This window comes from Microtus pennsylvanicus, chromosome 6 (assembly GCF_037038515.1).
Source record: "Microtus pennsylvanicus isolate mMicPen1 chromosome 6, mMicPen1.hap1, whole genome shotgun sequence".
In the NCBI taxonomy this organism is placed as follows: Eukaryota; Metazoa; Chordata; class Mammalia; order Rodentia; family Cricetidae; genus Microtus; species Microtus pennsylvanicus.
Genome location: NC_134584.1, coordinates 96,388,250 through 96,411,991, shown reverse-complemented (window position 1 = coordinate 96,411,991; position 23,742 = coordinate 96,388,250). Strand labels below are relative to the sequence as shown.

General features: G+C 40.4%; 1 protein-coding gene across 1 annotated transcript in view; it reads right to left on the bottom strand.

Moving 5' to 3' along the window:
- The window catches only part of Nup93 (nucleoporin 93), a 103,875-nt gene that overhangs the window by 66,831 nt on the left and 13,302 nt on the right, over nt 1-23,742 (bottom strand). Inside the window, exons 2-3 of the mRNA XM_075976940.1 lie at nt 20,768-20,960; nt 9,506-9,623 (exon numbers count right to left, since the gene is read on the bottom strand). Coding sequence (XP_075833055.1) covers nt 9,506-9,623; nt 20,768-20,946 — 297 coding nt within the window. The 5' untranslated portion in view covers nt 20,947-20,960. The remainder of the gene's footprint in view (nt 1-9,505; nt 9,624-20,767; nt 20,961-23,742) is intronic.

The window sequence follows — 23,742 nt, the reverse complement described above, 5'->3', positions numbered from 1 at the left end:
ATGAACACACCTGTAAGCCCGCCCCACCACTGTTAGGACAAAGACAAGTGGATCCCGGGGGCTTACTGGCCAACACCCTGGCCCCAGTTCAGTGAGATCCTGTGTCAGGGGAGTAAGGCTGAGAGTAATAGGGGAGGACATCCAATGTCCTCTGGCTCATGCCTGTACAGATGTATGTGCCTATATACATTTACAGTTTTAAAAAAGAAAATAAGATGGTATATCTTTCTCAAAATATTTAAGGTGTGAAAATAGTTTATTAAGAAAGAATGGATATAAGTTAATGAGCAAAGGCAAGTGCACACGCCTAGTTTTTCCTCCTTCAAACACACCTTGAATATCTACTTTTTTAATTATCCTGGTCTATAAAGGAAATTCAAAACCTAGGGAGCTAAGACCATAGTACAGTCAACAGAACTGGAGTGAAAATCTAGCCTCTGAAGACTTTAGATTCCTATCTGAAGAAGGGAGTTGACAGCAAACACCCATCTGCCTCAGTGGGTGGGTAGGAAGATTAAGGGAGAAAGCCCAGAAAGCGCTGCCATGTGGACAAAATAAATGATCGCTAAATAAATGATCAGCTTTGCTACTCTGACATTAGCTACAGTAAAACAACACAGGAATTTAAACTTGCCTTTGACCTGTACTTTCCTATACAAGAAGGAGGGCAAGAGAGAGGTAGGCAGAACATTACTCAAAGTACAAGCAAAGGAGTATTCCTCTGCTAATGTCTTACTCCTAGTCTGTAGAAAGTAAGTGCAAAACCTGAGAATAGAGGCTGAAAAACTGGCTCAGCAGTTAAAAGCACTGGCTACTCTGGCAGAAGACCTGGTTCCCAACACATGGCAGTTCACACTGTCTCTAACTCCTGTTTCAGGGGATTAAAAATCCTCTTCTGGCCTCCACGGGTACCAGGCATACATGTGGTGCACAGACATAAACTAAGGAAAACACTCCTATATGTAAAATAAAATAAATAAACCATGAATACAGTTAGAAACTTTTATAGTAACTAACATAAATTTTATCACTACTGAACCTAATGTTTTAAAGCAGAGCTTGTATTTTGTATGTCTTTATTTTTTCTAATAATTCATTTTTATTGTATTTTATAAAAGTATCAGCTGAGTGTGGTGGTACTTTAATACCAGCACTTAGGAGGTAAGACAGGTAAATCTGTATGAGTTCAAGGGTAGCCTGTAGAGAGTTCCAGATCAGCAGGAGCTTCACAGTGAGATCCTGTCTCAGAACAAACAAACAAACAAACTTCTAGATCTGAGATGAATCAGGAGTGTGGGGAAGGGATGACCCGTAGCTTTGAATGACTAATGGCTACCACATTTCTTCAACGCTAAGACATCTAGGATAGGGGCCTCATCACAAAACCAACTGCCATTATAAATGATCATAAACCTTCAAGGTCCACCAGGCCCTGCTCATTTAGAGGCCAGGCCTGCTGTGACAGCTTGACAGACACTGAGTATGGGAGTGTCCAGCAGAGGAGAATGCTCAGAGAATAGCACAGCCATGTACTCTGCTTCCTGAGGAAATTAAGTATATCATAAACTCATAAATTAAGTATATCATAAGCATATGGTAGTCTGCCTGCTTTAAGATAGCAACTGCATTTTTAGAAGCAATAGAGGAACACATCCCTCATATCCTTCTGCTCATGCCATTCTAACTAATAAGTCAAATTATACAATAATAATAATAGTTAGCAAATCCACAGTCCACTTTAGAATCTGTTGACCTGAACACCACCCCCTCGTTTTAGATATTAAACAAACAGTCCAGTTCTGATTGTAAAAATGTTTTAGGAGACAAAGATTCTTTTTGTGAAATGTCTTGGTAGCTGCCGCATTGCATTAAGCGCCCCAGGTTTCTGAAAAGCAGCGGCAGGCTTTTCTGTCTCACAATCACTCAGGTCTGGCCCTTCTGTCCCCTAAGATAACCAAAGTGGCTTGTGGGCCTGTGCCTATCTTGTCCAGGATGACAGCAGCAACTTGCCCTTAAACAATGTTGAGATTCTCCACACTTAAGCCCAGAATGGAAGCTGGGCATCTGTGAAGGAGAGAAACGCTTTAAGCAACAGCAAAGCACCTGCTTCTGTGTCAGAGCATGCTGCCCTTCCACTCTCAGCTTCAGCTTCACACCAAACTAACAAGAAGGAAAAGCCTCTGCAGTCGGAGCTCCTCTCCACTCTTCACACGGTAGGCAGGTGGGGACACCAGAGACCTAGGCCCCAAGGTTTGTAATTACAGAGCCATACTTTGCAACTGCCGTCAGCCAAACAAAGGCACCACATCAGGCTACAACCTGAAAAGCTCTGAATCGAACATCCCCAAATGGAAATAAGATCGATCACAGAGCACAGTGGTAAACCAATGTGGTACACAGGGTCAAGGGCTGCCATCTGAGAAGGGCTACCAATGCTTGAAAAGGTTTTAATTCAAATCATATCCACTCTAGTGTCAAATGTTGAGAAGATAAAAGGACATGCTCATTTCTGATTTCTGAACCAAGCCATTTTAAGATTCTAGGCCAAAGATGACAACCTGCGCTCCCCAGCTCCAGGAAGCTGACACATCAAGGGATATTGGCAGGTTAAGAGGGCTAATGAAGGAAGGGATGCTTCAGTGCCAGTTCAAAGGTACAGCCTAGCCAGTATCTGCCCTGCTCTATTCAGATGCCAGATAAATATTTTAGCTGTGGGCTTGTTCCAAGATATTCTTACAGAACTATTCCAAATTCGTTCTTCTTTAAGGTGGTAATTGATATTCTCCTGCTCACTACAGGATATAAGAAAACCCTGCGAAGACAAAACAGCCTGTCATTTCCTGCTTGTTCAGAACACATTCAGCAGCCATTTGCTTGCTTGTTCTGAAAGCCTAGCATTCAGAAGCTACTGTGAATGGATAAATAAAAGGACTGAAATTTTATACTCCTGGCTTACAGAAAAGCAGTTTTCACATTTTCCACAAACCCAATTTGACTCCAAAAGTTACAGTCTTTAATTCCATTCACTGAATAATGTAATTGTACTCTGCCACCAAACCGCAATGGCTGTCATTTCTCTGATCACAAGCGGGCAGAACAACATAATCATTTCAGTTCTCTGCCAGCTCGTATTAATACACTCAACTATAACACAGAACAGGATGGACACGGGCCTGCCTCTGTGAAGACACTTTATTCTTATAGTTTACTGGGTTTTGCTAACTGTGAGATTGACACTAGGTCAAGGTTTGGTGTCAAGGACAGCAAATATTATTGAACGTGTATTATTCCATGTGAGCTTGGAAGCCACTATGTTCACACAAGGAACAAAGCCTTGCCTAACTTCTGTCCCTGAAGCAGAGCTGGGATAGAAGAGATGTAAGCTTGGCTAAAAGCAGCGCAAATGCCATGCTCACATCTTGGTCTAAAATGTACCTGGTATTCCAGAAAAGAGTTCAAATAGACCCTGGATACTGCTACACTCAGACTCATCTGCTAGTGAGACTAAAAGCACTAACCACAGGCTACATCAGGAGCAGGAGAGGAAGCTGCTTTAAGCTAGGCCAAGACAAGGTTCAAATGTTCACTAAAGTCCTCTATGATCAGAGCTGGGAGGTGGCTCAGTGGTTAAGAGCACTGACTGCTCTTGCAGAGGATCAGTGGTCAGTTCCCAGCACCCACGTGGCAGCTCACAACCATCCTTAACTCCTATTCCAAGCGACCTGATGCACTCTTTTGGCTCTGTGTACATGATGCACAAACATACATATAGGCAAAATACTCATATATAACATTTTAAAAAATTGTTTTAAACCTCTACAACCTTAAAAGAAAGGTTACCATGAACTTTCCATAGACTCATGGAAAGTTATAGTGGGAGAAATGCAGTAAAAAAGATTAATAAACACAAATCTTACCTAAAAACTTTCAACCACAGAGTACATGAAATAGTCTTACGTTTTCCTATTACATGAAAATATGTAGAGAACAAAAAAGTCCTATTTCTTCAGTCCACAGTCCTTCAATTCAAATTTTCCAAACACTTAGTCCAGCTTAGATTACCATTTGGTGCAGAAAAACCTGCTGTTCAAGCATATGAAGCACGGCAGAGCAAGACAGAAGTCAGGTGTGTTTTGTCTACTCAAACCATCCCTCAGAATTGTAGAACAAATGGTCAGAATGCAAACAGATGTAAATCTTATGAATGAACCTCACCTGTCTGTAAACTTCCTACTGCAACTCTGCTAGACCTCAGCTTCTAGATACAGATGAAAAGCAAAGAAACTCATTTCTTTAAAAATAGTTCTAGAACTGGGTGTGGTGACACATGCCTTAAACCCAGCACTGAGAGGCAGAGGCTGGCCTGTTGTACACGGTAAGCTCCAGGCCAGCCAATGCTATACACAGTTGAGACTTTCACAAAAAATCAAGAATCCTAGAGCCTGGCAACTTAGCTCCAACCCACGGGAAACAGAGGAAGGAGGATCTTAAGGCCAGCCTGGAGTACAGAGCAGGTCTGTACCTACAAACAATAGCAACCACACACTCACACACAAAAAACAATCAGTCCTAGTGCTAAGACATGGCTTGCCCACTCTGACTGTACTTCCCCTTAACTAATTCAGACTAGAGGAGTTTCCAGATGTACTTCATTGCAGAATTAATATTTACCCTGTAATGTTCCCAAAGAGCTGCTACTCATCATGCCAATCACTCTGGCAAATCCAACACTTTCTCCAGCAAACTGCACAGAATTTCGGCAACCTGTTCCAAACACACAATTAGCGAGCACCACAGCTTCTTTCCTCTGTCATGTTTATATAGCTGTGTTTAAATGGTAATGTCTCTTTCTTAAGACAGGAAGTCAAAAGACAAACCGAAAACAACAATTTGGATGATAAGGGGTTACAGCACTGATTCATTTTTAAACTCACAAAGACATTTAGTTTTTCTTCTCACTGTTTAAAAAATAAACTGAGTGGTCTGAGCACACTCTACATTTCCAAGAACAGAAAAAAGAAAGAAAACAGTGAATATTTTATCATAAATACAGTGTGGTAAGCAAATGGCTTAACAAGCATCTCCACCAATGCTGTACATGTGACATATTAGCTTTCCTGATTTAATTTTCTCATGATAATGTATCCTTTATTGAATACTTGCTTTTCTCTTTACTCTTGTAAAACATAACCTGCTAATTAAGGCGGATTATGAAGTTGGAGGCCAGCATGGACTACAAAGTAGTACCAGGAGACCAAAGGCTACCCTGCAAACCCCTACAAAATAAAGAAATGGGGAATGCTTTCTGGGTTTCATGCTTTATAAGCAGCAGACTATTAGCAACTGAAAAGGTCTGGGCTGAAGGCTTTCCAACACATAATTGTTTGCTGACCTGTTTGGACAGAAGGCATGGCACTGAACTCGGGAATCAAGATGTGTGTGTAGTCTCACTTCCTAAAGCCCCCAAGAGAAAACTGACGATGTGCTGGCCTTGTTGGCCTCGTCATGAGGACAGTTAGCACTAAACTGCCCAGCTCCGGTACTCTCCATGGAGGTCAGCTGAAGATGTTTCGTGATTCTAAGTGAAAGGTTCAGCCTTTCTGGCACTATAAGTGTACTGAGGTGAAGAGTGCTCCCCAAAAAGAAATGTTCAAATCCTAACCCTGTGAACTTGTAACCATCATCTTCCTTGGAAATAGGGTCTTTGTAGATGTGACTAAACTAAGGATCTCAAGATGAAGTCATCCAATGAATGCACCCGCCTTTCCTGTTTTCAACAAGGCTTTAAGATAGGTCTTATGAACTGACATGGTAATTTCACTAACAAGAGAAAGGAAAGGTAGACTGGACACCAGGAAGACTCTATGAAGACAGAGTGTGAGAGACACTACCACAAACCAAGAATGAGAACCCACCAAAACCTGAAGGAGATTCTCCCCTAGAGCTGAGGAGGGCACACAATGGTGCCAATAATTTGACTTCAAATTTCAGAACTCAAAAATGTCAAAGAATAAATCCCCATTGTTTTAGGGTACCTATTAATACTAGTTTCTGGTAAATAGGTGCAAATATTGAAATGTTGATCTAATGCCATTTAGAAATAATGCAATTCCCATTTTTATGGCCTAAACAGACTATCTCTATATAGCCTTATTCAAATATACATGCAATATAATGGAAAGTCCAGAACACAACTGAAACCATAGTATGTTATTACATAATCCATGAGATCTGTTCAGATCATGGTGAAGACATGCAATCTGCCCTTAATGGTTTTTTGTTTGTTTGTTTTTTCTCTCTTTCTTTTTCTGGTCAAGTGGATCTCCGTAAACCTTGTGCCCATGTACTACATAGTTACTTTGATTAGTTCAGTACAGTCAATTCAGCAGTATGTCCTATTACATTATTGCTCTCACATAAATTTGTAGACCTTCTTTATGATTGTTTCCAAAAAATAAAATCAATAAACATCTTCAAAAATTCTATTAAGTATCATTCATATGTATATTTTAAGTGGTTTCCAAGACATATTACCATTGCTGGCCATAGCAACTTTTTAAAAATGTATTCTCAATGCATGCCAGCATCACTGATTAGAACAAACAAAACAGTAAAAACAAAACCCATATTAATTTCAAGCTCCATTAGAAACAGAAGGGAATGTAATCAATGTTTACCAAATAAAAAGAGAAAGTATGCCCACAGAAAAATGTCTTGAGAGCTTATAAGCTCATAGCTTATAAAGCTATGAGCAGCGAGGTCCTGACCAGCATCTGTCAAGACAGTGTGCCAGCCTTTCCTTTCATGACAATGTGTTCAGGATCTTATAAACAGACATGACAGTTCTACTCTAATACCTGGCATGCGGGGTTATGGTATAGTACATTCATGTCCAAAAAAGTTCACTATTTTAAAAACAAAAAATTCATATATTATACAAAAGTCAATCAAGCAGAATTTAGTGACTCACTTGTAATTCTATCAGGTGTATGACAGATGAAAGACAGACCACCAAGCAACTGAAGATGTCCAATTTTACTGTTACCCTCACCAGAAGAAAGAGAAAGGACGAGCACTCAGTGCTAAGAGTGGCGCTACATTAATCAGGCTCCAACATGATACTGCTAGACTAACAAGTGAGCATATCAGTGGTCTCAACCTTCCTAACGCTATAATCGTTTAGTACAGTTCCTCATGTTGTGGTAACCCCCAAACATAAAATTATTTTTTTCTACATCATAACTGTAAGTTTGCTACTGTTATGAATCATAATGTAAATATCTGATATGCAAGATATCTGACATGGGACCCCTGTGAAAGAGTTGTTTGACAACACCCCAAAGGGGGTGCAACCCATAGACTGAGAACCATTGGCATAGATCAACTGAGCGACATATTGTAATTAAAACCATCAACTTACTACTGATAAACTTGAGTCAGAAGCCCAGTTCAAAATCTTCTCAGGCCAAAGCTATATCTTTCTTCTTTCTTGGCAAGAAGATGAAGTTTACAGTAGCCTAACACTACCAAGTCTAGGCTTTTTTTCAGGTCTAATTGATGAATTCCCAGTTATTTTTGGGGTGGAGGGTAAGACGAAAACCCAGTCAGTGAAGCACCTGCCTTGCAAACACAACGACCTGACTTCAGATCTCCATAACCCACATAAAAAGTTGCAAAGGTGGGTATGCCCATACTCAGCAATGGGAGAGTATAGACATATGATCAGGGAGGCAAAGAAAGGTGGGTCCCCAGAAGCTCACAGGCCAGACAGTCTATTTTATGTGGTCAATGTCCAGGCCAATGACAGATTCTTTCTCAAACAAAAGATAAAAAGTGCCTTAAAAAATACCTAAAGCTGTCCTCAGTCTTCACATATTTGTAACTTCCAAATTCACATACATGTGGGCAAACACACTGGAACATACACATAATTGTACTGGATTAAATATTTTTCATTATTTATTTATTATGTATACAATGTTCTGCCTGCTTGTATGCCTGCAGACCAGAAGAGGGCACCAGATCTTATTACAGATGTGAGCCAACCTGTGGTTGCTGGGAATTAAACTCAGGACATCTGGAAGAGCAGCCAGTGCTCTTAACCTCTGAGCCATCTCTCCAGCCCAACATTTTGCATTTTTAAAGCTATTCTGGCAAAACCCAAGTAAGAGAGAAAAATCTAAAAACTAAAGCAACTTTAGTTTTAAAGTTCAAAGATTTCCCTACACAAGACTAAAATTCACAGCAATAATCATTTCAAATTAAGAAATTGTTTCTGATGTGACTGAGCATACACTACTGGGAAACCATCTAACAGTGCTGAAGGAGGATGTTCTTACATTAAGCAAATGACTAGATATGTTGATTATTCATAGTATTTGAGTTCTATCCCATTCATGCCATATCATCAGTATTAAAGTATTATCATAGAGCACCAGCAGTTGCACTTCAGATTAGGTAATGTTTGTTATAAAAGCAAAATAAAAATAAAAACTTCTGGATTTTTGTATTTTGGGAACATAGCAATAACCAAAGAAATCATGAACATTAGTAATTTCTAGTCTCCCCTCAAAAGAATAGGTTTCCAAATTAGAAAAATTCTGAAATGTAGTCACCAGATGCACTATCATGGGTCTTAAAAAGATTTTGGAATACAATATCAATTTAGGCCCAGCTATAGAGAACACAATTATCACCCATTTCTTCCTGAACTTGCCTTTTTATTTCAAAGGAAATCTTAGGAAATCAAGGCAGGTGGTGGCATAAAATTCCCACTACTCAAGAATTGGAGGACCAAGATCACCTGAGGTCAGACCCTACAAGAGTGGACCTCATCTCAAGCAAACAAATAAAAACAGAACAGGTAAACCAATGCAAGCAGTACAGCATGCACTCCATGGAGTGCTTTCATTCCTACACAAAACAATCAAATCACGAGGCTTCGCCTTAACAAGCTTATAGCAGTTTCTGACTAGATAAAATAGCAATCAGCAGCTAGGGGCATGTCAGGCTCGATGAGACTGGGGTGCTCTATTAGGCCATTTCCTGGTATCACTAATGCAGCCAAATACTTCCTGGAAATCACTGAGCTGATTGCAGTAAATAGTACTTTAAGCTCCAATACAAGTAAGATGTAAAAAGAAATGTGAACAACAAATAGTAAAATTATCTGAATCTAGTAAATCAAGCAAGAGAAACTGAATGACTCCTGTCTCTGTACCTTGGATTAAGCCCAAGTAAGTCAGTAAAATCCGTTTTCAAACCAGAATTATCTAAAAAGTACAGGATGGAATTGCTTTCTTAAATTTACCCACAAAGAGCACTCTGAAAACAACCCAATGATTCCCCCTCTGATCTCCAAACCTGAGTCTCCTGTTCTTTTAGTATCTGAGTAAGAAGAAAACTGATAAAGAAAGTGGCAGTCTTAATTCAGTGGTGAAGAAAGGGCCAAGGACTATGGCCTGGGTACATGCTCCAGGCTGCTCTTGCAGCTGGCAGCTCTTACCTGAATGTCTGTGTCCTTCACAGGCTCAAGAGGTTCAAAAGTGGTCGCTGCACTCAGACTCTCCAATCTCTGGGAGATGTGGGATATGTCAAGTCCCCGTGACCCAAGAAGAACTGATCTATATGGGGATGTAGGACAGAAAGACAAAGAGGGGAAGTAGTATTAGGGTCTGTAATATATGCCATAAAATACTAGACCTGTTTTCATTCAAAACCTCTTATCTTGGAGTAAGAGGAAGAGGCCAGAGCAAATGGTAGAGCACCTAACTAGAACACTTCCATATTCTGGCCAGGTCCTGTTGTACGGCTGATTTCTTACCTGCCCATAAAGGTCTAGGAACTGAAACAGCAGACACACACTGCATTTGGGAGTAAGATATCCAAGTTCTAGTAATGACTGAATTAGAGGGAGAACCTCGTTATAGAATAGAATAATACCAACACCACAGTCAGCTCCAAACACTTTTAGAAACCCCTTGAGATAAATGCAATTATTCAGCCCTAGATCTAGAATACAAACCCTTCATCACCTCTCCATGTTTAACAGCTTCTGAAGAGAAAGTCAGTAAAGCACATTTTAACTTCAGGAGTAGCAGGTCCAAATGCTCACTGAGGAAACTAACTCTCTGGAGTAGCAGATAACTTACTCAGGGGCAGTCAAAACAGAATCAAAGGCTAGTTCTGCATGGCTTGTCTTCAAAATCCAGGTACCATGCCACTGCACCTTCAAATCCCCTCTCTTTTGCTTAGCCAAGAATACAGCTTTTTTCTGAACAATAAAAGCTTCTGAAGAGAAATGAGAATATAGTCAACTCCATTTCTCCTCTCTAGGCAACAAAACAATGAACAAATTTAAAATATAAAATAAACCAGAAAACTGTACATCAGCTAGAAAGGCTAAAGCAGAGGACTGTAAGCTCGAGGCTAATCCGGGCTATAAAAAGAGCCCTTCTCTCAAAAATCAAAACAAAAAACCAACAGATCTTCCCTAATATCTAAAGCTCTTTGAAAGAAAGAAACTTGGGCAAGTTAGGTCAGCTTTTCTAAGATTTATTTTTATTTTTATTCACTGATGTGTGCACAAATGCCACGTATACACCAGTGCTCAGGAAGGTTGCTGGATCTCCTGGAGCTGGATTCACAGGCCACTTGACATGGCTGCTGGGAAGCAAACCCAGGTCCTCTAGAGGGGCAACTATGCTTTTAACCTCTAAGCCATCTCTCCAGCCCACTGTCGAATAATCATTCTGTATTCTGTGAACATGTACTACTCTCATTATTAATATAAAAAACTGGCTGATAGCTGGGCAGGAAGAAATTGGGTGAGATGGTCTGACAGGGAGAGAATGCTGAGAGGAAAAAGGGCAGAGTCTGAGGAGTCGCCAGCAGAAGCAGGGAGAAGCAAGATGAGCATGCCACACTGAGCAAAGGTACCAAGCCATATGGCAAAGCATAGATAAGAAATATGGGTTAATTTAAATGTAAGGGTTAGCTAGTGACAATCCTGAGCTGTTGATTGAACATGTATAATTAATATTAAGTCTTCATGTCAGTTATTTGGGAGAGGCTCCCAGGACAAGAAAACTTCGCCTGCACCAGGTGTATGTTTTTGTTTTTGGAAGTCTTGCTTTTGTGCCTTTCAATTCAAGAAACAGAAAATGTGCCTCCTTGCCTACGTTTATCAGATTACCATTTTTGTACTGTGATTTGGTACCCCAAAATGTCACCAATGAAGTATGTTTTTACCTTGAGTAAGAAGTTAGAAAGTCAGAGCAAATGAGACCCAAGATGATGATGATGGGGATGAAAGAGGAGGAAGGGAGGCTGATGCTAAGGCATCTGAGCCCACACATAATGCCTATGAGTGTAAGTCAAGATTTTCAATCACAATCTAACAGTTTTCTCCGAGAAGAAAAAGGGGTTCCCTATGCCTAACTGTATTCTGGCAAAAATGATAGAATTATGCTAATTCAGACAATTCTTCCCTGTAGGCTATTAATTCCTTTGGGTCAACTAGGACACCATCCCTGAGGCTTCCCTTCTAAGCTGACATATCTGACATCTCTCTCCTCACAGTCCTTCTTCAGTGCTTCTCGCCTGGTGGCACATCAGAATCACCTACAAAGACTTCTTCCCAAAGACCTAATTTGATTACTCCTGGGCAAAGAAAAATATTAGTATAATACTCTCCCTCCTTTTGCACCAGTTCTACTGATACGAATTTGCTTACCGCAAAACTCATCAGTTAGTTTATGTACAATTTAGTAATTTAAATATCTTCGTATAGAAGTATATGACCATCACCATCAGCAATTTTAGAATATTTTCATCATCCCCAAAAGAAGGCCCTATCATGAGAAATGCTTCCCTTTTCACCTGTGAGACCTTGACAACACATGTAAATGGAAAAATACTATAGTCTTTTATGACTGGTGTCTTTCTCTTAGTGAAATGTTTTTGAGGGTCATCTACCCAGGGTATATATTAAGAATTCATTGTATTTTATACTATACCGCATTTTATGTATCAATTTATTCAATCAGTGGGCATTTGGGCTGCTTCTAAGGTTCTCACTCTCGTGAAAAAAATGTGGCTCAGAACACCTACACACAGGTTTTGCCTGAATGTTTATATTTCTCTTAGATATAGACCTTGGAACAGAGCTGTTGGATTAAATAAGAATTTTGTGAGGAACCTGGACCATTTTCAAAAGTAGCTTCACCATTTTGTACCCCCACCAGGAATACACAATTTCCACATCCTCACCAACACTTCCTTTAAGACTATATTGTCCTAGTCAGTCTCTCTTTTCTGGCTGTTTTTTTTTTAAAGTGATTAGAACACAAAATTAAAATATTGAATTTCTTTGTACCTATCACTCAGCTTCAACAATCCACAGATATGATCAATCCTATCCCACTTGTTCTACCTATTTTCCTCTACCACTCAGATTATTTTGAAATAGATTATGGTAGATTGAAGATACTTTCCAATTGTTTCATAATTTGAAAATCTGTGTTCATCTGAAAGAGTGCCAAATAAGACCTTGTAGATGACTGGGATGCTTTCTAAATCTTTTTTTCTTTATAGGTTTTCCCCTCTATCTCATTTTTTTTCCCTTCTAATATCTTTGTGGAAGAGTTTGGATGTGTCCTGTAAAACAATGTAACTCAGATTTAATTATACATATGAATCACCTGATTTGTTAAAATGCTGGTTTTGATTCAACAGCTCTGGGATAGAGTCTGATGATAATCACTTCAAAAAAATCGTGTGGTTGTCACTTATAATTACTGATATAAAGATAAATTCAAAGCAAGTGCTAGAGGTCTGATCAGATGCAGGAGCCACTGTTTTGTTGCTGCTATTTGTTCTGGTCACACTTCCATCAAGAGGGATGGACTACCATACACATAATTATTTTTGAGGCAGTTAGTAGCTGCTGGCTTCTTTCGGCAATTGTGGCTTTCATTTATTAAAACCTCCTGGAATTTTATCAGCTGAAATGAATGCAAATGCTGACGAATGACGCATCTTTAAGTGAGGCTTTCATCATCACTGTAGTGCAAGCCCAATCTTTCTCAAGAGCTTGGCTTTGTACCTTTCTCGTGAGGCAGTTTTTCCAACTACCAGGATTATAGTTTGGGGAACTGAGGATTTCAAGGTTTCAACTTTTGAGATTACAGCATTCTGGATCAAGCCCTTCAACAGTATGACCGACCCATCTGGCTCCCCAACAATCCCAGTACTCACTTGGTGAGTATAGCTATATGGAATACCATGTCTCCTGTTTTTAGGGATCTGTGGGGGGGGGGGGACCTCCTTCGTGATAGTCATTTCCCTGTCTGTCTTAACCATGTTCAATTTAGACAAATCTTAAGTATTTTCAAAGCATTTCCTTTTTTAAAGTCAGCAAATATGTACTCTTTTTGGTTGTGAACCTAGTCTTTAATGGCTCAGCCATATCTCACCAGCTCGTATCATTTACTCTTTAAAAAAGAGCTTGTGATATAATTTTCTTACTATACAATCCATCCATTAACAGTATAATATTCAGTGGAAACTTTTTAAGTATACTCAGGGTTATTCAACCATCACTATAATTAATTTTAGAACATTTTCATTGCTGCTAAAAGAAAATCTCTACTCATCAGTAATCAGTTCCCATTTCCCCATTCACTACCCCCTAAATATGGCAGCCCTCATTTATTTTTCTTTTCCTGCAGATTTGCCTATTCTGGACATCACTCAAACACAATCATACAATATGTAATCTTTTGTAACCAGTTTCTTTTACTTATACTCTTAGGGTTATCCGTGTAGAGCATATGTTAAATCATTAAGTGTAAGCATACCTAATGCCCTTTTCTTGCCAAATCAGATCCCATTACACGGTTATGCCACATTCTGTGCATCTATTTATCAGTTGGCCGACACCTGCCATTAAAATTCATGTACAAGTTTTGTGTAGACACATTTACATCTCTTGGATTTATACCTAAAAACAGAATCACTGGGTTATGTGGTAACAACTCTGAACTATCTTCCAAAGAGGCAAACCTACCAACAGTGCATGAAGAAAGACTCACCCAGATTCTTTCAACTTTCTGCACATTCTCACCAACACTATTACAAGTACTTTTGGTTAGAACCATCCTGGTAGGTATGAAGCGGTATCACACTGTATCTGACATGTACTTCTCTGGTAACTAATGGCACTTATTGGACAATGATCTTATGCCATCGTAAAATTAAGTTGTCTTTTTATGAATAAATTCTAAAAGACTAAAAAGAAATAAAACATGGGCCAGTGAGTTGTTATAGAATATTATTTTAAGATGTGTTCCATTTGTTTAACGATGCAAATATGTGTTGCATCTCTTATGCTGCATTTGTTTAACTGTGTAAAGCTGTGTTACTTTGCCTGCCTAAAACAGCTGACTGGTCTAAGAAAGAGCTGAACAAACAATAGCCAGGCAGGAGAAAGGATAGGCAGAGAGAATAAAGAAGAGGAGCAAGAGAAGAGGACTCAAGGGGCCAGCCACCCAGCCACACAACCAGCTATGGAGTAAGAAGTAAAGAAAGGTATACAGAATAAAGAAAGATAAAAACCCAGACTGAAAAGATAGACAGGATAATTTAAGTTAAGAAAAGCTGGCTAGTATTAAGTCAAGCTAAGGCTGGGCCTTTTTTTTTTTTTTTTTTTTTGGTTTTTCAAGACAGGGTTTCTCTGTAGCTTTGGAGCCTGTCCTGGAACTAGCTCTTATAGATCAGGTTGGCCTCGAACTCACAAAGATCTGCCTGCCTCTGACTCCCGAGTGCTGGGATTAAAGGCATGCGCCACCACCGCTTGGCAAGGCCGGGCATTTATAAGTAACAATAAGCCTCCGTGTGATTAAATTGGGGACTGGGTGGCGGGTCCCCAAAAGTGCAAAAGGGTTAAAAACAACAAAACCCAACTACAGTGAGTTGGTTCAGTGTACCCACTGACTGTTCTTGCCACCGAGCTCAACCTAAGTTTGATCCCTGGCAAGCTGTCCTCTAACTCTCACACAAACATACATATACACGTGCACATGCACAGACACACGCTCACACAAACATACATATACACGTGCACATGCACAAACACAGACACAGACACACGCTCACACAAACATACATATACACGTGCACATGCACAAACACAGACACAGACACACGCTCACACAAACATACATATACACGTGCACATGCACAAACACAGACACACGCTCACACAGACTCAATAAATTTTTAAAAGCTCTGATACAAGTTTGTCTTAGGGGCTGGAGAGAAGGCTCAGTGGTTAAGAGCATTGCCTACTCTTCCAAAGGTCCTGAGTTCAATTCCCAGCAACCACATGGTGGCTCACAACCATCTGTAATGAGGTCTGGTGCCCTCTTCTGGCCTTCAGGCACACACACAGAAAGAATATTGCATACATAATAAATAAATAAATAAATATTTAAAAAAACAAGTTTGTCTTAGCTAGGGTTTCTATTGCTCTTAGGAGACACCATAACCATAGCAATTTGGTTTTTTTGTTGTTGTTGTTGTTGTGTTGTGTTTTTGTTTTTTTGGAGACAAGATTTTGCTGCAGCTTTGGAGCCTGTTCTGGAACTCACTCTGTAGACCAGGCTGGCCTCAAACCCACAGAAATCCACTTGCCTCTGCCTCCAGGTGCTGGGATTAACGGCACATGCCATCATATAGCAACTCTTACAAATGAAAACATTTAATTAAGGCTAGCATACAGTTTCAGAGTTTAGTGCATTATCATCATGGTGGGAAACATGGTGGCATGCAGGAAGGCATGGAGCTGGAGGAGCTGAGAGTTCTACATCTTGATCTACAGGCAAACGGAACTGTCTACCGCTCTGAGAGTAGCTTGAGCAAAGGAGACCCCAGAATCCACCCCAACAGTCACACACTTCTTCCAACAAGGCTACACCTCCTAATAGTGCCACTCCCTGTGGGGCCTGTTTCTTTAAAACCACCACAAAGTTACTCAGCCTAATAGAAAATGTTTTCCCCTAAAACATATTTCTTTCTTGACAGTTGCATTTGAAGCACAAATGTTTCATTTTGATAAAACTGAGCTGATCTTTTTTTTTCTTCTGATATATCCTATTGGCCTAATATCCTAGATGGCTCTGCCAAATCTAAGGCCAAGAATATTTGTTGGTTTGCTTTTGAAGCCCAGGTAGCCCTGACTGATCTTGAACTTGTGCAGACAAGGATGACCTTGAATTTCTGACTCTCATGCCTCCACCCTCTAGAGTGCTAAAATTATAGGCATGTCTTAGTCATAACTAAGTTCTACTGCTGTGAAGAGGCACCACCAGGCAACTTATAAAAGGAAGCATTTAACTGGGGGTTTTCTTACAGTTTCAGGTCAGTCATCATGGTGAAGAGCATAGCATAGACAGAGCATAAGCTATATGATGCATAGTTCTTGTAGGTGCCACTTAGATGACCATTCTCTTCAGTTCCTTTTATGTTGCCCAGGCTCTCCTGTAGCTATATAAGCAATTCAAAATGGCCAGGAATTCTTGGTCCCCTTTCTTACTTCTACAGTCCTGAAATTAAAAGTATGAGCTGCCACATCTGTCTCAAAAGTTGGTTTTTCTTTGATTTTTAAAAAAGTTTTGGTTTGGTTTTGGTTTTTTGAGACAGGGTTTCTCTGACTGTCCTATTGTTTGTTCAGCTCTTTCTTAGACCAGTCAGCTGTTTTAGGCAGGCAAAGTAACGCAGCTTTATACAGTTAAACAAATGCAGCATAAGAGATGCAACACATATTTGCATCGTTAAACAAATGGAACACATCTTAAAATATGCAGAAATGTTGATAAGGGAGGAGGAGGAGGAGGAAGAGAGAAAGATTTATGGCAGAAGTGGGGACTTAGGTAGGGATGGTTATACCAGCAACTTTTTGTATGATAGAACTCTACCGCTAAGCTATACCTCTAGCCCAACATTTGGGTAGAAAAGTCCCAAAGTCCCCTGCCTCTGACTGGCCCCAATTATAAAAGTCAGGACAGCTCTACACAATCAGAAAGTCACAGAAGATGGATTCACACTCCAGAGTCCCAAAAGAGAAGAAACAAAAGCTGTTCCCAGTACATACAAAGAACAAAGAGGAAAAGAAGTGGGGGGCAGGGTATCAAACCTCACCTACAATTTACTCACTGAAAAATCTTAAATATATTTATTTCCAACCATGAACATAAATCCCTACCTCTCCTACTTTTCAAACTTTGATAATAAAGTCAGGAGAGTAATGACATCAATTCTCTGGGAACAGAAAGTACCTTATAGCAAATGCCAAAAGGGATTTCTATTGATCAAGCTAAATTTGAATCCTGTTGCCCACTTACTATCTGACTTTCCTTAAGAGAATAGAGATGGCACTGCTTTCACTGGGTTGACTTCCTGTTAAATGACGACACTGTACCTAATAAACACAAAGTGGCCAAAAAGAAGTTTCATGGAATTATCACAAGAAAATTTTTATTTACTATGCAGCTTTGGCCAAACTGTGTTAGCATATACTTTGCATGATATGGAGAACATTATAAAAGATTAGGCAAATTAATAACTTGGAGGATAAGGTTAGGGGAAAAGAGTGATCACCATTTTTTTTCTTTGTACATCTCTAGGTTGTTTGGCTTCAGTTTTAATGAAAAAAATACATTGGTCTATGATGGAGGAGGGTCATCTGTCTATGTGTTACTCATTGGTTAATAAAGAAACTGCCTTGGCTTTTTGATAGGGCAGGATTTAGATAGGTGGAGTAGATAGAACAGAATGCTGGGAGAAAGGAAGCATAGTAGGTCAGATGCCATGGAGCCAGCCGCCAGATCAGACATGCTGAACTTTGCCGGTAAGCCACCACCTCATGGTGCTACAAAGATTATTAGAAACGGGTTAATCAAGATGTGAGAATTAGCCGATAAGAGGCTAGAACTAACTGGTCGGGCAGTGTTTAAAAGAATACAGTTTGTAGCCGGGTGATGGTGGCGCATGCCTTTAATCCCAGCACTCGGGAGGCAGAGGCAGGTGGATCTCTGTGAGTTCGAGACCAGCCTGGTCTACAGAGTTAGTTCCAGGACAGGCTCCAAAGCCACAGAGAAACCCTGTCTCGAAAAACCAAAAAAATAAAAAAACAAAACAAAAAAAACCCACAGTTTGTGTGCTGTTATTTTGGGGCATAAGCTACCGGGGTCTGGACGGGAACGCAGCCCACCGCCTCCTCATTACAGGTCTACTTCCGCTGAAAAACGTGGGGAGACAAATGATGAAGGACACTCACTGACACTGATAATATTCTGTATTTTAATGGAAATATACACGTGGGTGTTCATTTACTCGATTACTCTCACGTGGAGTAAGTAAGATTATATTGTAAGAAACAGACAGCAAACATTTCAGTTTGCAGACCATTTAATCTATTGCAATCATTCAGCTCTGCTATGCAAAAAAAATCACACAGTCAATATATAAAATAAGTAAGGCCATGTTCCAGTAAGATGTAAAAGGTAGCAGGCTCATGGGCCACAGTCTGCAAACCCTGCTTTATATACACCAGGCATATTCTCTTTGTGTGGTGAAAAAACTCCACAATTTTAAAAGATCAAGAACACACATACAAAAATGGCACCAAAGCTGTTCCTTAGAGCTGGAAGTACTGGCACACACCTATAATCCCAGCTACTCAGAAGGCCAAGGCAAGAGAGTAGTGTGTTGTAGGCCAGTTGGAAATTGTAAGATTTAATTAAAAAAAGTCTGTTCCTTTAGAAATAAAAATGCGTGTGGTGCAGGCAAAACACCCATACACATATAATAATTTTTTTAAAAATTAAAAAAAAAAATCACAGAACTCGGGTCAGACTTAAATCTACAATCCCAACTAAAACCTTAAAGACAGAATTTTCTTTCAAAACTTAATTCATGTAACAACAACAAAAAAAAAAAATCCTACTCAGTTCTCTGTTCTGCCCTCATCCAGCAGGCACTAAAATATTCACATCATACTTTGTATCCCTGCCTATCAAGAAGATGGAAAAATACAGTCATCAGCCCTCTGGTTTCTTTTTAAGCTCCTGCCCCACCCTATATCCATTCTTTCAATGTTCCAACTCCCTCCTCCCAAAAATAATGGATTTAAGGTAGAAGAGACAAGGAAGAATGGAAATTTACAAGAAAGAGAATATAAGTGATAATTGTTACCAAGAAAACATTTTCCCTTTTTGCTCTTAATGGGCTGTAAGGCTGATGCAATTAAATTATAACTATAGCAACTCAGCGGGTATCCATGGGCTTTTGCTCCTGTAGCATCTTTGCACAAGCAGAGGCTGCCTGCTTAAATTAGGGCAACTGCAAGCAGTCAGGAACAGAAGTTTGGAGCCTGCCAGGAAGGCAAGTTAGGAGAAATATCTACAGGCTGGTTGGTTGCTGGAAGTTCAGGGTAGGTTAGCTATGAGCAGCATTTTGCTACAAGGCTAGATAGTTCAAAAAAACAACAAACAAATAAACACAAGCACAAAGAAACTGCCACGGTTCATCTGACTTGTCTTTATTAATGTCAACAGAATCAAAACTAGTATTTTAAAAAACAATACTCTAGAGAAGGCTGCAGAACGTACACAGCATACTATTGACTCCAAAGAGCAACCAGACGCTCAGTTCTCAGATAGGAAAGGAACACAGCCTTCCATTTACTAAATACCTAAGACAATGCCTCTCATTAGCACCAGTCTTTCTCACGTTCACAGAATGAGAACTAAACCAACATTTTCCTGAATTATACATAATCTTTGCGACTTTCTGAACCTGCCAAAAGCTCACTACAAGCACCCTCTTCAACCTTCTCTCTCCAAGCCCCTTCCAGAAATACAGAAATTCTGGACTCAGTCTCACTGGGTTTGAATCTTGGCTCACCACTCACCTGCTGTGTATGTAACCTAAGCAAGTTACCAGCCCTCTCTGAACCTTTGCTGTTCAACTATAATATAGGGATCAGTCTTGATGCAAAGACTTAATGTGTAAGGAAGTTTCTAAAACACAATCAATAACCATTAAATCACATTTCTCAAAGAAAGCGTTTGGTTTTGAATTTTCATTGGGTGTTTGTTTTGCCCAACCAGGATCCTCTGCACACTCCATCATCCTATCCTGCTATGCTGTATGACCCCGCCAGTCAGCATTTTTCCTCCAACTTTTGTTCTCCTGGGGCTTGCCCACCTTCCTGCTGTACAATCAGCTGAAGGCCTTTCAGAGGCAGCCCTGGGGTCACTGGCAACAAGCAGACAGAATCACTCCTCACTTGATGGCTTCTCCTCACTGACCATTCATCAATTTTTCCAATCACCCTCGAAAACTTTTCAGAGCTGAGTGCTTTCTGGCTTTAGGCAGCACTTTTGTGCACGGCCCACATCTAATACACTTTGGGCAGCACTTCCGTGCACGGCCCACATCTAACACACTCAAAGAGGCTATTTATGGCTCAAAAGCCATGGACCCAAGCAGGAACTACTGAGAGCACTTTATACAGAAAACTCTTCCACCCACTTCACCTTCACACCTCTGCAGATGATATGGGCTCTCGTGCAGTTTTGTGGCTGGAACTCTAAAACCCGAGAGAGGCAGTTCCTGACTCAGAGATTCAGTTGTGACTGCCATAGAAGAAACTGTTCCTGCCCCCAAACTACCCAGCCAACAGCACCTCCCCACCAATACTCACGCCTTGACATCTGCTGTCTCCTGGGATGTGCGTGTGAGGGTACGGGAACGCAGGCGCTCACCCGCTTGCTGGATCTCCTGTAAATTCCGTTCCACGTGTGGAAGCTCAGAGATACCTTCGGTCTCAGCAGCAAGCTGTTCAGCCTGCTGAAGGAGCTCACCAAACCCTTCAGTATCCATTGGAGATGCAGGTGCTACATGAAAGAAAAAAGAGCTATGTCAAGGAGGAGAGAGGTTTCCATCGCTGCTTCAATTGTTACAAGATTAATAAACCTCCAGGACTTTTTGTAAACTGAAAGGGACACAGTTCATCAACAACAGGAGGTGTTCCTGAACACAGCCCAAGAACAGGCCTGACAGAAAATGAGTCGGACTGCGGACAGATCATTTCTGTGCATGCTGATTTCACCAGCAGGTCAAAGACAAGCCATATTAAGCCACAGGCCAGAGTTCCTGCCTCCTCCTGCAAATCCAAAGCAGGTAAGGAAATGAGTATCATTGCAGCAAGTTCCAGAAAGCCTAAAGAACAATCCCTCTATACTTCCAATCTCTCCATTTATCTTGAGGGAAGAAGGCCTCATTAAGAAGGAATTGCTATAGCCTAAGGCCTTATGTCATAGGATTTTCATGGTAACTCCAAACCATGGAAACTCAGATATAAACCCAGCACACACCCTGCAATGATTTGGCTGACCTGAGACCAGAGGAATGCCATGTATCTTCTAACTCAGCCTCACTTTATTCTGACACAACCATGTCTTCATTAACATACAAGATATTCTTTTATTATTCATGCCTGGTCTTCATTTACACAACCTCACAAGGTGACTGAAGGCCTCATTCCGTAGGACATCTTACTTGTTACTGCAGCTACTAACAGTAGTTACATTTATAATGGCACCTAACTTAAGAGTAAGCATAAATGACAAAGCCACCTGCTTCTCTAACAACCAATGGAAAGTGCTGTCAAGAGTGTTGCTCCACGGCTTCAGAAGGTGGCTGAACAGGTGGGGTGCATTTGCTATTGCGATCAGCTTTCAATTCCTGAGACCCACATGGTGGAAAGAGGGAACTGACTCCAAAAACAACCCCTGCAAGTTTTCCTCTGCCCTCCACACGTGGTATGTTATGACTCCACACATACATACACACACACACACATACAGCTGATCAGCAGCTGGTTAAGAGCACTGACTGCCCAGGACCCACATGTCAGCTCTAAACCAACTCTAACTCCAGTTTCAGGGGATCCGAGACCCTCTTCTGGCCTGAGGGAACTGCATACATATAGTGCACAGACATACATGCAGGCAAAACAAACATACACATAAAAAAAATCGTTTAGGAAAGTGCTGCTATTTGCCATGCATGGTGCCCACCTTTAATCCCAGCACTCAGAAGGTAGAGGCAGGTGGATCTCTGAATTCAAGGCCAGTCTGGTCTACAAAGTGAGTTTCAATACAGCCAGGGCTGTTAACACAGAGACACCCTGTCTTGAAAAAACAAACAATGACTTATTTTGACGTGTGTGTTTGTGTATCTATGTGAGTGTTTACCATGTGGGTATGGGTGCCCACAGAGGCTAGATGAGGGCTTTGGATCCTCTGGGGATTGAGTTACAGGGGTTGTGAGATGCATGCTGAGATTTTTCAAACTTGATTCCTCAGGTAAAGCAGTTTTTAAGACGAGCATTAAAGGACATTAAATTTAAAGGCAGGTTGCAAGGTTAAAACAAAAATAGTGCCAAGCGGTGGTGAGAAGAGACTGTGAAACTTTTAGTTCTGCCATCTTCATTCTCCCACAAGCAGTGATAGTCAGGTGCAGTGAACTGTACTGTGTGTGTGTGTGTGTGTGTGTATGTGTGCATAATTTTCTAGGAAGTTTAAAGACTTACAGTGTAAATGATTTTTGTTAAAGATTAAAGTCAACTTAGAACTTCATGAAGAAAACCAAAATGTTTTCAATATGATACTCTGAAAGAAACTATTTTGTATTTGGGGTTCTTTTTTTTTTCTTTTTCTTTTTTCTTTTTTTTTTTTTTTGCTTTTGTTTTGTTTTGCAAGACAGGGTTTCTTTGTGCAGCCATGTCTTTCCTGGAACTCACTCTGTAGACCAGGCTGGCTTCAAACTCAGAGATCTGCCAGTCTCTGCCTCCTGTGTGAGATTAAAGGTGTGCACCGCAATGCCAGCACACAATATCCACTGGAAGTCTTAAACCAAAAGCACACATAAATTTAAAAATAAATAATTCTTTTAATATTTATTTATTTATTTATTTATTTATTTATTTATTTATTATGTATGCAATATTCTGTCTGTGTGTATGCCTGCAGGCCAGAAGAGGGCACCAGACTCCATTACAGATGGTTGTGAGCCACCATGTGGTTGCTGGGAATTGAACTCAGGACCTTTGGAAAAGCAAGCAATGCTCTTAACCTCTGAGCCATCTCTCCAGCTCCCTAAATAATTCTTTAAAAACACTAAAACTAGCCAGGCAGTAGTGGCACACACCTTTAATTTTAAATTAATTTTTAAAAAAACAGGAACATAAAGGAAATGCCTGGCATGTCCACATTATCTCTGTGGGAAAGGCAAAGGCCTGGGAGGATTGTTCTTGGTTCTTTTCACATAACCAAAGATGGTAAGACACAACACCAGGTACATTCCCCCATGGTACTTGTATTTGCATAAGCTAACTGTAAACATCACCTCATGTTGTGCTTTCTTTAATAATAAAAATAAGAAGTGCTTTGTTTGCACTACTCCAGGCTCAAAGGTCTGGGGTCTCCTAGTACCCCACTCAGATCCTTTGAACCTCAAGACTTAGTCTTGTTGACCACAGGGTGGGTCAACAGATGCTGAGAAAATAACTGAAGTTCATAATTTCTCATGCTGGCTTGCATTGCATTCATCTGCCATTCAATGTCTAAACAATGTATGCACCATGGGGCACATCAACATTCTTAAAAGAGGTGG